Source organism: Acanthochromis polyacanthus, chromosome 1, assembly GCF_021347895.1.
Source record: "Acanthochromis polyacanthus isolate Apoly-LR-REF ecotype Palm Island chromosome 1, KAUST_Apoly_ChrSc, whole genome shotgun sequence".
Taxonomy (NCBI): domain Eukaryota; kingdom Metazoa; phylum Chordata; class Actinopteri; family Pomacentridae; genus Acanthochromis; species Acanthochromis polyacanthus.
The window spans coordinates 1,021,070-1,035,626 of record NC_067113.1 but is presented as its reverse complement, the minus strand read 5'-3'; the positions used below and the strand labels follow the sequence as shown (position 1 = coordinate 1,035,626).

The following is a 14,557-nucleotide window of genomic DNA, read 5'->3' as shown; positions in this document are numbered from 1 at the left end:
GGCACATTGTCCTGCATGAAGATGATGCTCTTCTTGTAACTGGCAGGCTTTGATTTGTACCATGGTATAAAATTTCTTCTACAGAAGAGTAAAAATGAACTCGGAAAATTACACCAAGTTCTTGGTGCTACTTTTCACTGTACTTTGACTGAGTTCTTAGTAGTTTCATTCACTGACTGTTGAATCGTTATTCAGAATCTGTGTTGTTCTGTGTGTAATCACATGCATTGGGATTTAGAATGAAGCGTATTAAGGAGCAAAAGAATTCAATTGTTTCTCTTTCACTCTGTTAGCATTTGCGTCAGCTGCTCCAGCTTGTAAAGAGACTCTGTCGCATATAGAGCTGTAGCTGTCTGCATGTGTGTGTTTGTTTTAGTGTGAGATCTTGTCAACTTTTCTAAATTTCTAAAGTTAGCAAGATACGATGTAGGGAACTAGTTGTCTTCTTAGTGAAAGGGAGGTTTTGTCACAGATTAAACTGAGATCAGATGAGAAACTGGCCTAGTTGAGGGTTGGTGTGGGAGCTCTGTGTGTACGTGTTACAAACTTTTCTCCTAACTTCATTATCATCGTCATCATGTCTGGAGGGTCGATAACAGAACTTCTCTGTTTTGTGAGAAGGAGGGAAAGGAGTCAGCAGTTTTCTCGTGATGCACCATCTGACAGAAAGAAACAGCAAGAGGGAGAGGAAACCAAGAGGAAAGAGTGGATGAGAGGAAAGGAGGATAAAGGTAGATGGAGAACTGAAAGTGTAATGGATGTATTGTCTATTGTGAAGCAGAAGTGTCAAAGTGTAAAAGGAGACCAGAGACAGAGGAGGTGAAAAGCAAATAGATGGACAAAGATAAGGAGGGATATTATTACTATGATTACATATATATATATACTGACAGTCAATAGAAACTTTGAGGTAGAAATGTACGCAGAATTCTCCTTGTAGGGGGGTTGTAATTATTCATTGTGGATTTACTGATGATCTAGTGCCCTGGTAGTTGAGATAATGATGAGTTGTCATTTTGTCGTGATTCATTGCACATGGGTTGGTCAAAGTGAACCAAATACACACCAAGCAATACTCAGTGAGTATCTGCACAATTTGAGAATGGGTTTTGAAGGCCTATATAAAGGCCCAAAAAAGGCCACCATTGTTAGTCCAGTGAACAGCATCATGCCGCGTCTATCACATGAACAACGTCTCCGGCACTGGGTATGGTGGAGGCCGGTTTGAGCTACAGTGATGTAGCCAGGCGTATGGGCTGTTCCCAACCCACAATCAGAAGCCTGGTCCAAAGCATGCGCCGACGGATTGCTGCCTGCATCGAAGCAAATGGAGGCCAAACTCGGTATTGACTGTTGTGACTTTGTGTTTGGCAGGTGCCGTTTTCTTTTATGAAATTCTTTATTTTGAAATCATTCTTGAAACTTTAGATTTTTGTTTCTGTATGCCAATATGCTAAACAAATGATTTATATGAAGAAAATCCAGTTTCGTAGCCTAGCCGCACTAGACAACCCACGGCAACAAATTTAATTCTCTGCCAGGGTGGGTCTAGTTACCCTCCATAAGGCTCGAGGCTGGATGCTCCTAAAACTGGCCGGACGAATCACCATGAAGTGTAGAGTCAGAAGGCGGGCGTAATGAAGTGACGACAGAGGCGCGACGATTCTGACAGAAACAACCGGCGCACAATAAACAGTTATCTTTCGACTCGGCTTTGGCCACAGCCCTTAAAGATTTGAAGCTAAAATTAAACTTGAAAGATAAACAAAGGACGGCACTGAAGTGTTTCATTGAGAAGAAAGACGTATTTGGACTTATGCCGACGGGATATGGCAAATCCTTAATATACCAGTTGGCTCCGCGGCTCCGCTGGTTGGGAAGCTAATGGGATTTAGCCACAATCCGCCGGTGCTCTCGGAACTACGTCAGCCTATTCGTTGCGTTGATTGGTTGTATACCTACCCAATTGCTGCAGAGGGATTTGATAGACAACCTTTTAGCCCGCCTCCCTCCCTGTTGAGCTTCCCTAGACCCTTGTGCCGTCAGAAACATGGGTCTAGCGTGGCTAGGCTACCAGTTTCGGGCTTCAAAATAAAAATTATGTTGAAAAATATGGTCTCAAAGTTTCTATTGACTGTCAGTGTGTGTGTGTATATATATGTGTGTGTGTGTGTGTGTGTGTGTGTGTGTGTGTGTGTGTGTGTGTGTGTGTGTGAATGCGTGTGAATGTTGGTGGTGGTCGGAGGGGCCGTAGGCGTGGATTGGCAGCCATGCTTCCGTCCGCCCCAGAGTGAGAATGTGTGAGCGTATGGTTGAATGGAAGCAATTGTTGTATAAGTGCTTTGAGTACTCTGATGAGTAGTAAAGCGCTATATAAGAGCAAGTCTATTCATATATATATGTACACATTTTATCATCATTTTTAGCTACAAGACCAAATGTATAGAAGCCCAACTTCATAGAACTTTAGTCTAGAATATACTGATTGATAATTTCATTTTAAGATTATTTAATTTATTCAATTAATTTTTTTTAACTTCTAGCAAAATATCAATTTGTTATTCAGCTAAACACTTAAAACATTTCTGATCACCATAAATAAATACAAAAAATAAAAGAATTAAAAGAATGGAAGGAAAGGAAGAAAAAAGAGACGTGCCACAGAGGCAGAGAGAGAGAGCCGGGGGGAGAGAGGGAGTCTGTCAGTTCACTCTACTGCTCTGGAGTCTTTCTCACACCATCCAGCCGGCTGTGGACTGATCTGGATACTGTTTTTGAGAAGAAGACTTTTGTTTCTGTACTTTGTCTGATTTTGGAAGGGACTGGATCCTGTCATCAGGACACCATGCTGAAGTTTAGCGTCACCCAGTGCTCCAGGTGTGTGATGAGTGGGCTGTGATGAGTGGGGTGTTGCAGCGTTGCCATTCTGTACATGTTCTCTGTTTACAGGGAGCTGATTTACTGTTTGTTTAGGTCTGTGAAGCAGAGGTAGTGTTTTTGCAGCTGACATTTCAGTCAGACCTAATTTGTGTCTTCTTGTCTTCAGCTGTGTTCATCTGACAATGGCTTAAATTACTTCTGTGTTATTTTATTAACATTCTCTTTCCCACATTTGTCTTTTCTCTCTGTGTTTCCCTGCAGCCACAATGAGCGAAAGGTGACCTGTAAGCACCCGGTGTCAGGCATCCCTTCCCAAGACAACTGCATCTTTGTCGTAAATGAACAGTAAGTCTCTCTGCACTGTGAAACACCCATGCAGTGTTGTATGCTTCTGATTTCTGCTCCAAAGGCCAAAGGAGACACTTGTAGACTGATTCAGTCATTAAACAGCTGTGGCAGCTGTGGCCTGCAGCTGGACCAGCATGTGAATGCACTATTTGAGAACAATTATTTGAAAGGACAGAAGATTTCTGAGGATATACTATATAAAAACCCCATAATCAGCCCATTGAAACAAGATTTGTGTCAGTGTGTGTTGGTTCAACTTTACTTTCCAGTGGTCTCAGGTCTGTTTATGCACAAGTGTAAACTTTAATGGGAGGAGGCAAAACAGCTGAATAGCAGATAGAAGTATATGCAATACTGAGGTATTTGTGTTTGCATACTGGGTTCCTACTAGGGGTGCAATGGTTTACGGTTTAAAACCGAACCGTACGGTACACCCTGGACGGCTCAATACGCCTTTATGAAGCGCGCTTTTTCGGTCTTGCAATTAATTCATTTCTAAAAGCTGTGGGATGGATTTGTCTATCCAGCGCCTGCTCTCCGGCTCTGCAGACAACCCCTCCTCCCCCTCCTCGCACAGCTCTGGACAAAACCCAGCCCCGCGAGTAAATATCCCATCGCTGTCAAGCACCTACTGTGTAATATGAGCCGAGCAGCGGCCTCTCTCATCTCAGTTCACGGCTCACACACACAGAGACGAAGAAAGAGAACAACAAAAAAAGTTACGGCGAGCGGAGGAGTGGAGAGACCGGAGTTTGAAGAAGCACCGGCTTCATTCAAATCTGCGGTGTGGGGACATTTCGGTTTCCCTGTGGATTATAACGATGAGGGAGAGAAAACAGTGGACAAAAATAAAACTATGTGCAAGCATTGCTCAGCACTAGTCCCATATGCTAATGGGAATACTTCCAACATGAGTCAGCAGCAAAACACGAACCGAAACGGTACCGAAACCATGATCCCAAAACCGAGGTACGAACCGAACCGGGGGCTAACTGAACCGTTGCACCCCGAGTTCCTACAGCGCATGTCCTGTTGCTGCAACTCAACATCAGTACATTGTGAGCTAATTAATTTTCATCTTATTTTTCTTATTTGGCACAGCTCCACAACCCTGTCTAGTCAAATATGTCTTGAAGGAAACACAACTGTGGCCATATTACATTTTCTGTTAACCACTTGATACTTATCTTTATCAATCCAACAGTCTGTACACCGCTCCAAGTCTTCTGTTAGGATTTTCATGACACAAAGTAGTGACGGCAGAATCAGGCTCTCAGCCTTCTCATTGCCTGATTAGATGTTTGATAGAATGCAGAGGATTGTGGATGTGTTGTACCTACAGTAGGCTCAGAATTATCGTCGTAATGGCTTCAGTTCGACTGATCCACAGTACAGATGTACTGTACCACACCTCTACTGTCTGCTTCTGGTTTCTGTTTGTTAGAGCCTCTCTTCCACTGCTTAATACATCTTAAGACTGATTCAAATGAGGAACACACCACTGTGGGCATATTTTCCCCCACCAGCTGGTGGAAAATACGGTATGGAGAATGTATTCTCTATAAAATAGTACATATTTAAGTCTTTTTAATGATTATAGTGTGTCAACAGAAATGACCCAGTTACCATTGCTGAAATAAAGTGGAATCCTCCTTTATTATCTGTCAGCTGTCTGCTCTCTGAGAGAAACCATTCCCCTCCTGACTCCTACACTGGCTTCAGCTGCAGACATGCTAGATTGCTTGCCACTGTACTTGTACTTGCGTCTTCTTTGTCTTGATTATGTGTGTGAATACCACCACTGAATACACCCTTTCTGTCATTTTTATCTGGCCTTCTATCTTTCCTTCATCCTGTCAACTGCTGCCTTTCTTTCTTTCTTTCTTTCTTTCTTTCTTTCTTTCTTTCTTTCTTTCTTTCTTTCTTTCTTTCTCTCTTTCTTTCGTTCTTTCTTTCTTTCTTTCTTTCTTTCTTTCTCTCTTTCTCTTTGCTTCCCGTGTCTATATCTCTGTAGCTCCTTGTGGTTTGTTTGTGGCAGCTATGCTACATACTCAGAAACCAAAAAATGGAAGCTCTTTGAATGTTTTCACTCCCTCTCTCCCTGTTGTCGAAATGACTGACTGCCGAATGCTACCTACACATCAGCTCTGAAATGGGATCATTCCGCAGACGACACACACGATTTTTTTTTTTTTACAAAGAAACTACTTTCTGCTACCCATGAGACAAACTAGAAAGTTAAAAAAAAAATCAGGATTATAGGGCTGAAATTAAATTTAGGACTGAGAAAGACAAACCGCTGCAATTACACGCTTCACCTCCGAAAGAGTCATCAGGATGGTTTTCAATCTGTTCTCCCTTCTGAACTGTGCAGGCGAGATACCGACTCCTCCACCAAAACACACACACACACACACACACACACACACATATTTACTCACACCTTTTTACTGCTAACAAGTTCATTTTGGCAGCAACTCTCTCTCTCGCTCCTTTTCACACACTCACTCTCCATCACTTCCACACACACACTCTATTCATCTCTCATCCCAATTATCTCCACAGTTACACCTCTCCTGGACTGCTGAGGTGTCTGTGTGTAAATTATGTAAATGAGATGTGCATGGTCTGTATTTTTAAACTTGTTGAGCAGAGTGGAGGTGAGAAAGTCACTGGGAATGAAAGGTGTTTAACTGCAGCAGGGCTGCTAATGAGAGTTTCACCTTGTTCCGCCCTTACTGGCAGGAAGATGACGAATGACAGCGGAACGTCCCTGCTTTATAGTGCACTCCAAGTAAGTTGCAGGCATGATGAATATTATTAGACCTGAAAACTCACAAAGCTCTCCATTTGTGGCTGCAACATTCATTACACCCCATAGTACATAAGTAATGGAAAGATCAATCAACAACCTTAGAATGTGGATGGCTAAAAATGTAGTGTAAAGTTTGCCCAGTGATACTAGAGAAATGCTCATTATAGTGTTTATAAAGGGGCTTCAGCTGCTGGGCATCATACATGTGTTACCCATTGAGTATCCCAATTAAATGGGATGAGTGGCACAGAAGCACTGCTGAACCATTTGATCCACTCCAAATCCTCACAGCTGGCTGACAGGACACTGACCATACAAACTTTCCAACAACCTCAGAATGTGAATGGCTGAAATGGCAGCAGAGATATACTGGATGAACTTTATTTTTTTATGCTCAGTCAGATGGAAACAGTGATGTTTTTCTGTGTGGATTCCTAGATTTTAAAAATGTTTAAAGTCTCAGGTCAGCTCACATGGCTCCTGCTGCTCTTTGATGCTGCAGGTATTTAATAAACTCGAAGGAAAGACTTCTACAAACAGCTGTTAGCAATGAACTATAAACTTCAACTACTGTTTGTGTTATGTCACAACCTAGAATACATTTATTCTTGGTGAGTTTTATTCATCTGACCTGCTCTGTGTCTTGTGCTCTATGTGATGCACCAATATCAGTGCTGACATGTGGAGACTGTCTTCCTCAGATCACTTCACATAACGCAAAGGGCAACACTCATGTGTGCCTATGTGGTCATGTGAATACATAGAGTTCAAACTTGGGCCATGTTGAAAGTTTTATGAAAATGTTACTAGGTCTGACCAAGTCAGATTGTTGTTGCAACTTTTATGGAAAAGCAAGTAGGCTGCTCATTGAGACATAAAGCTGGCATGGTCAGTTGCCACCAGATTAACAGAAAGCAAAGCATGTGTAAAATGTATTAATTTAGCTGAAATGTCACACAGTCTGGTACCACTTCATCTACAGGACTGTTTAAAACAAACAGAAAAAGTATCTAGTGTTCTAAGTGCTGTACTTTAGTGCATGCCCCATACTCATCGTCTTTGATGTAACATAAAGGTGTCTTAGTGCCACATGAGCCCTTGAGCCTCTTCATTTTTTCTCCACACCTCTCTGACTTTTAAATGAATATGAAAATAAATGAGCACAAGCCCTAAGCTTTCCCTCTAGGCTCAGGATCAAGAGAGGTCTTTAGATGTATCCCAGTGCACCACGTGATTTAAATGATGCTTGAGGAACTGCTAAGAACAAGCTTTGCTTAGTTTCCATCTCAGAGACTGCTGAATGCCACTGCACAAAATAATACATTTTGTTTGTAATGCATTTTTTATTTAGGCAAAATCTCAAAGTGCTCCATTTAAGATGACAATCATGAAATAAAAACAGAGCAATCAGATAAAATAGCAATAAAAAATAGAAATGTTCAGGGGCACGTTCGATTAAAAGCTTTGTTAAAAACAAAGGTCTTTAGGCCTTTTTTAAAAGCATCCCCTGTCTGTGGAGCTTTAAGGTGCTCAGGGAGGGAGTTCCAGATGTGAGGGGTGGCTGAGGTGAAGGCTCTGTCTCCCATTGTCCTGAATTTGGTTCTGGGCAGGCGGAGAAGGTGACTGTTATTAATGCGGATAATTTTTTTTATAGTACTGCTGTACTATATTCTGCAGACTCTAGCTAGGGATCCTGATGAGCAATGCCTTGCAATAGTCCAACCTGGAGGAGACAAAGCCGTGGATGAGTTTCTCTGTATCAGAAAGGGTGAGGGTGGGACAGAGTTTATCAATATTTATGAGGTGGAAAAATGAAGACTTGCACAGATATTTGAATGTAAGGTGAGGGTCCTGTTCCATGGGGAGCTGGAGAACCCAGACGTAGACACAAAGAGACTGGCAAACTGGTGAAATCAGGAAAGGATTTTATTTAACCAGAAAACTAAAACAATACATAAAGGGAGAACTGAACGAGGGGAAATCAAACTAAACTAGGCAACTACTAACAAACACTATGAATGGAAGACTCAAAACGGAAGATCACAAAACTACACTGAATTACCAGAACTAAGCTAAGGAAGGGAACTCACAAACCAGGGGAAAACTAGATGGAAGAGACAGGGAAGCAAGCTCAGGGAATCTGGGTGGAGAGGAGCAGAGTCCAAATAGGGGAAATCCAGCGGGCAGGGGGAAGCGAAGTCCAAAAGTGAGCAGAGTCTCTGAAGGGATGTGAATTGATGATCCGGCGAGGTGTAACTGAATGCACAGAGCCTAAATAGCTGGAGGTGAGGTGGAGAACAGCTGAGTTTGTTATGGTTATGGTCCTGTTCCTGCCCTTTGTTTCCCCATTATTGTCCTTTGTGTGTGTTTTGGCTTGTGTGTCTCTGTCTCCCTCTGTCTGCCAGCCTTTCCTCTTGTCTCTTTCTCTTGGTCACTCGCCCTCTAAGCTCCACCAGCTGATTGCCCTCAATTGGCTTCAGCTGCAGCTAATCAGCTCACCTCATTCACCTGGTCCACTCCTCAGCCATTTAAACCCTCTGCATTTGTCGGTTCATTGTTTGCCATCACATGCTGCCACAGCCTCTGTTCCCCACTTGGACTATGCATGTTTTTGACCCTTGCTGCTTTTTTTTTCCCCTTCATGGATTTTCCCCCTTGGACTCTGCCCTTGGATTACCTCAGTTTATGTTTGCTCCTTTGTGTGAGTTCCTCTATGGTGTGAGTACTTCCCCTCTGCTTTGTTGTATTGAGTCTAGTAGAGCCATAGCACTAGTTCATTTGTTTCTTTGCCTTGCTGCCTCAATTCTAGTTGCTGTAGTTGTTTTTGGAGCATTGTTAAATAAAACCCTTTTTCATTACCACCTTTTGCCTGTCTGTTTGCCTGTGTTTGGGTTCTCCACTCCCCAAATCCTGACACTCCCTGCAGTAATCAGCAGGTAGTGTGAAGCAGGGAGAGCAGGAGGGTGAGTGACAGGGAGGGAGAGAAGACAGACCGAGGAAGCCAAAAAGAGATCGAAACAGATCAGGAACCAAGGGAGAAAGGAGGACAAAAAAAGGGGGAAGAAGGACTGGAGCAGGATCTTAACAGGTCCAGTCTCACACAGAGGTCGGTAACTGCTGATGAGATGGGAATGCCTTGACCGGAAATGGTGATGTTGGTTATGGAAGATGTTTGGACCTGATGGGGGGGCGCTGACAAGAACGACTTCAGTTTTGGAACTGTTTAGCTGGAGAAAGTTTTGACTCATCCAGGCCTTTGTCTCCTCCAAGCAGGTGGTCAGGGTGGACAGTGCTGATTAAGACAACAGCAGGAGAGCAGATGGGTTTGGGACAGTCCTAAGATAAAGCTGTGTGTCATCAGCCTGGCAATGGAAAGATTCCATGCCGGCTGATGACACGGCCAAGTTGGACACATATAAAATGAACAGAGTTGGACCGACGACAGCTCCTTGGTGGACACCGCAGGTGACCGGGAAGTGTCTGGGACTTGGCACCTCCCAGGCTGACATACTCAGTCCTTCCAGATAGAACGTAAACCAGTCCAAGGCGGGACCAGAAAGCCTTATATCAAGGTGGAGGCGATTGAGGAGGATATTGTGATCCACAGTGTCAAAAGCTGCTATTAGGTCAAGGAGACTGAGTGAAAGAGACCCAGCATCCACCGCCATCAAAAGGTCATTTGTGACCCTGACCAGTACTGTCTCAGTGCTGTGGGCAGGGCGGAAACCTGACTGGAATTTTTCAAAGGCTTTATATTGATGTAAATGGTCCTGAAGTTGGGCAGCAACAAAATGGAATGCTTTCATTGTTCTGATCAGCAATGGCTTTATTTTTTCATGTAATAATTATAATTTGCCTTTATTTGTCAGAAATGTTACAGCACTGTGAAATGTTGCTTTTTGCCTCTCAATCAGGGTCAGATCGCAGGGTCACCCATAGCACAGCGCCCCTGGAGCAGAAAGGGTGAAGGGCCCAACATGGCTGCATCAGGGTTTGAACCTCTGACCTTCTGATCAGTAGTTACTGTTGCGCCAACACTGCCCCATGTCTTTCCACATGTCTTCCTTTATCTCTGCTCTGTTGGAACAGGTGAATATATTTTAAATACAGAACCTCTTTTCTCCCAGGTGGTTTTGGTGACATTTGTGGTAAACTCTCAAGAGGCAGACATTTAGATCACATCTGAAAATGGAGCAACACGTTGTGTTATGAACCATGTGCAGTCAGCACAGACCAACTAATAAGCCAAGTCTGTCAAAGTCCAAATGCACAATAAGGAAATATGCAAGTACTACACTTGGCATCTATTTATCTGACTTGGACTGCTGGCAAAGAAAATCATTGGCAGGGATTACTCAAAGGACCTAGCCTGCTGTCTGGAATGCATCCACATGTGCACTGATTCCTGCTAATTTCCTTTAGCTTCCCATCAACAAAGGAAAACTCTGTTCATACTGATCATGTTGGGAATACTCTGTAGGCTGTCACCATTTTTGCTTTTATTGAAAAGCAGAATGAATGTTGTGAACAGAATAGAGCATAGTTAGAACCTGAACATTCTGTTCTCACGCTGAAAAATCTGGATTTTCTGGAATCCACAGATTGATTTTCTCTTTGAGGTAGTATTATCAGTGCCCTTTTCTAACATATTGTTGATCTTTGACATGCTGCCAAAACAGAGCCATGGAGTCTTCAGGTCCGGTGAAGGTGTTTTTTTTTTTTTTTTTTTTTTTGGTATCTGACTCCAAGGTGTCACAGCAGCACATCCTTTAAGTCCTGAGCTGCCATCATTCTGACTTGTTCCGCTAGAACCTCCCTAAACCCTGTGGCCAGTTTGACTTGTCCATCCCTCTAGTGTCACCAGTCACCTGACATCCTCTGTCCCAGTGGTTTGGCTGTAATAACTGGCAGCTTGTCAAAGTCACTTATAGCGCCTTCCATAATTATTGGCACCCCTGGTTAAGATGTGTTGAAAGAAAGCCTTAAAATAAACTCAATTTGTATTGCAGAAGTATGCTCTTACACTGAAAATTGTTGAAAAATGTATTACAGTGAACCCTTGCTATAACGCGGTTCATCTTTCAAGGCTTCGCTGTTTCACGGATTTTTTTTAGTGCAGTTTTTTATGCTTTTTTTTAAACAGTTCATTGTGTTCTGCATCCTGATTGGCTAAGGGACTGACCAACGTGAACAGTCTCTGCGCCTCGTTTCCTCTGCCATACAGGCCAGCACTGCTTGCTGTGGAGCGCTGGATCATTTCTCTCCTTGGTCTCCATATAGTGAGACACCCTGAAAGAAGGAGCCGACGGAGCAGCCTTATTCTTTTCCCCCGCCGTCAACCAGACAGTGTATGGAATAAGATTACTGTCAAAAGTATTCATCCACAATTCTAACCATTCGTATTCGTAATGTTAAACATTTGTATGTTAATAAAAAATTTGTACACAAAATTCTGCTGTCATATGCATGAGTTTGATAAATTAAGGGTTAGGATTGTTTTTACGAGTATGAACCTCAAAGTTGTGAGTGCAACTCTAATTTCTACGACTACGAAGTCTTCCCTGTGAGGACGAATTCAAGTTTATGGGTACGAGTAGAAAAATACTGGAATGACGTCACATAGGTCACAGGGGAAGGTAATCGAACACCGATTGCTCCAAACGCGCATGCGCCATTTATAAAGAGTAGACGCCGGGTGGACCCGGTGGACCTACCGGGGCAGGTGACGCCTCACAGGTCAAGTAAATAACACATCCAACTTCTTGTAATTTATTTATTTCATGAAACTGTACTGTTTTAATTGATATACAGTTTAAGGACGAAAGACGGTACTGCTTAGCTTGCACGCTAACGAGCCGGGCTGGTGACACATTAGCCTTCTAATGCAAGGAGGCTAATGAGGAGGCTTAATAACAAAACAAACATAATTTGAGATTATGAATCGTGGCAATTGGCGTATGAATCAGCCCATTGTACAGCCTAAATTGCTGTAAATTAAGTCCAGTTTTAGTTCTTTGCAAACTCAGACACGTGCATTAGTTTAGTTTGCAATGAATCTGGCGGAGTTCGGTAAAGTTGGAAAGATATTCACAGATTCGGACTTCCGGCATCAATAACTCATGAGATATATGTTGTCAAAACATGAACGATGCCTCTTTCAAATCGTTGTAAGGTAGACAATGTGCTACAAGGCCAATTTTATCAAAAGTCGCTGTATTTCAAGCTACAGAAATAACATTGGCGTCTATGAGCAGCCGGCGGTGCAACGAGTGAACAGGGACCGTCTGCAAATAGCAAAACCGCTGCAACAGCGAAAAGAGACACTACACATTTATTCAATAACTTTACTCTTGTACCCTGTAGAGCCACTAAAATCACTGGAGCCATGAATCGGCTGCGGCTGGTCATACTACAACTCTTTGTTTGGTGCTAAATGAAAAATTGAATTTTAAGGATTTTTTATGATTATTTTATGAGTATTAAAATTCAGTAACTTCACTCTTACACACTGTACAGTCACCAAAATCACTGGAGCCATCAATTGTCTCCTGCTGGTCATACTACAACTCTTGCTTTGGCGCTACATGAAAAATCTGAATTTTAAGGAATTTGTATTTTTTATAATTATCATTTTATTAGTAATAAAATTCAATAACTTCACTCTTACACACTGTACAATCACCAAAATCACTGGAGCCATCAATTGTCTCCTGCTGGTCATACTACAACTCTTTGTTTGGTGCTAAATTAAAAATCTGAATTTTAAGGAATTTTTATGTTTTGTATGATTATTTTATGAGTATTAAAATGGCACTTTTCTTGATGTATGTGGTATATTTTATATAACACACAGGAAAAATGGCATAAGGGCATAATGTACTTGTTTGTCCAAACACATAATTCTGTATAGTAATGGAATTTACAATCCTTACCAAAGAGAGTATCAGATAACACCAATATACCAAACAAACTGTTTAGACTGTCACCTCAAGTACTGATGATTGAGAAGAAAGACGATAAGACACTTTATTGCAAAGTTTCAGTTTCAATTGATTCATTTATACCATAATGTTAAATTGAGAGTAATATTTTTCTAGTTAAGGACTGTACAGACAATACTTGGAGGTAATAAACCTGACGGTCGCCAGCACAGGTCACAGCAAGTACACTATGCCCTTATGCCATTTTCCCTGTGTGTTATATAAAATATACCACATACATGAAGAAAAGTGCCATTTTAATACTCATAAAATAATCATACAAAACATAAAAATTCCTTAAAATTCAGATTTTTGATTTAGCGCCAAAGCAAGAGTTGTAGTATGACCAGCAAGAGCCCATTCATGGCGCCAGTGATTTTGGTGGCTCTACAGTGAAGTTATTGAATATATGTGTAGTGTCTCTTTTCGCTGTTACAGCGGTTTTGCTATTTGCAGACGGTCCCTGTTCACTCGTTGCACCGCCGGCTGCTCATAGACGCCAATGTTATTTCTGTAGCTTGAAATACAGCGACTTTTGATAAAACTGGCCTTGTAGCACATTGTCTACCTTACAACGATTTGAAAGAGGCATCGTTCATGTTTTGACAACATATATCTCATGAGTTATTGATGCCGGAAGTCCGAATCTGTGAATATCTTTCCAACTTTACCGAACTCCGCCAGATTCATTGTAAACTAAACTAATGCACGTGTCTGAGTTTGCAAAGAACTAAAACTGGACTTAATTTACAGCAATTTAGGCTGTACAATGGGCTGATTCATACGCCAATTGCCACGATTCATAATCTCAAATTATGTTTGTTTTGTTATTAAGCCTCCTCATTAGCCTCCTTGCATTAGAAGGCTAATGTGTCACCAGCCCGGCTCGTTAGCGTGCAAGCTAAGCAGTACCGTCTTTCGTCCTTAAACTGTATATCAATTAAAACAGTACAGTTTCATGAAATAAATAAATTACAAGAAGTTGGATGTGTTATTTACTTGACCTGTGAGGCGTCACCTGCCCCGGTAGGTCCACCGGGTCCACCCGGCGTCTACTCTTTATAAATGGCGCATGCGCGTTTGGAGCAATCGGTGTTCGATTACCTTCCCCTGTGACCTATGTGATGTCATTCCAGTATTTTTCTACTCGTACCCATAAACTTGAATTCGTCCTCACAGGGAAGACTTCGTAGTCGTAGAAATTAGAGTTGCACTCACAACTTTGAGGTTCATACTCGTAAAAACAATCCTAACCCTTAATTTATCAAACTCATGCATATGACAGCAGAATTTTGTGTACAAATTTTTTATTAACATACAAATGTTTAACATTACAAATACGAATGGTTAGAATTGTGGATGAATACTTTTGACAGTAATCTTATTCCATAACAGTGGACGTGGTCCCCAGCCGTCTCTGGCCACCGCAGCCGCGCTCCCCAGGAGAAGAGCGCCGGCGCGAGCCTTCCCCACCCCCGACTGCTCCAATTGATTCAGCCGGCCCGCTCTCTGAGGCAAGAGTACCGCCGCAGCG

The 14,557-nt window shown here is 42.3% G+C and overlaps 1 protein-coding gene across 21 annotated transcripts in view; it reads left to right on the top strand.

Annotated features, from left to right (window-relative positions):
• The window catches only part of LOC110960005 (pleckstrin homology domain-containing family A member 5-like), a 318,880-nt gene that overhangs the window by 200,334 nt on the left and 103,989 nt on the right, over positions 1 to 14,557 (top strand). For 19 of the 21 annotated variants that reach the window (XR_007940781.1, XM_051945227.1, XM_051945282.1 and 16 more), the window contains one exon: positions 3,142 to 3,225. Coding sequence is in view for 14 of the 21 variants with exons in the window: in XM_051945227.1 (XP_051801187.1) it covers positions 3,142 to 3,225 (84 nt within the window). In the remaining 7 variants the exon portion in view is untranslated. Of the gene's footprint in view, positions 1 to 2,737; positions 2,878 to 3,141; positions 3,226 to 14,557 lie in introns of those variants that run through there. The other 2 variants (XM_051945246.1, XM_051945233.1) reach the window with 1 other exon arrangement.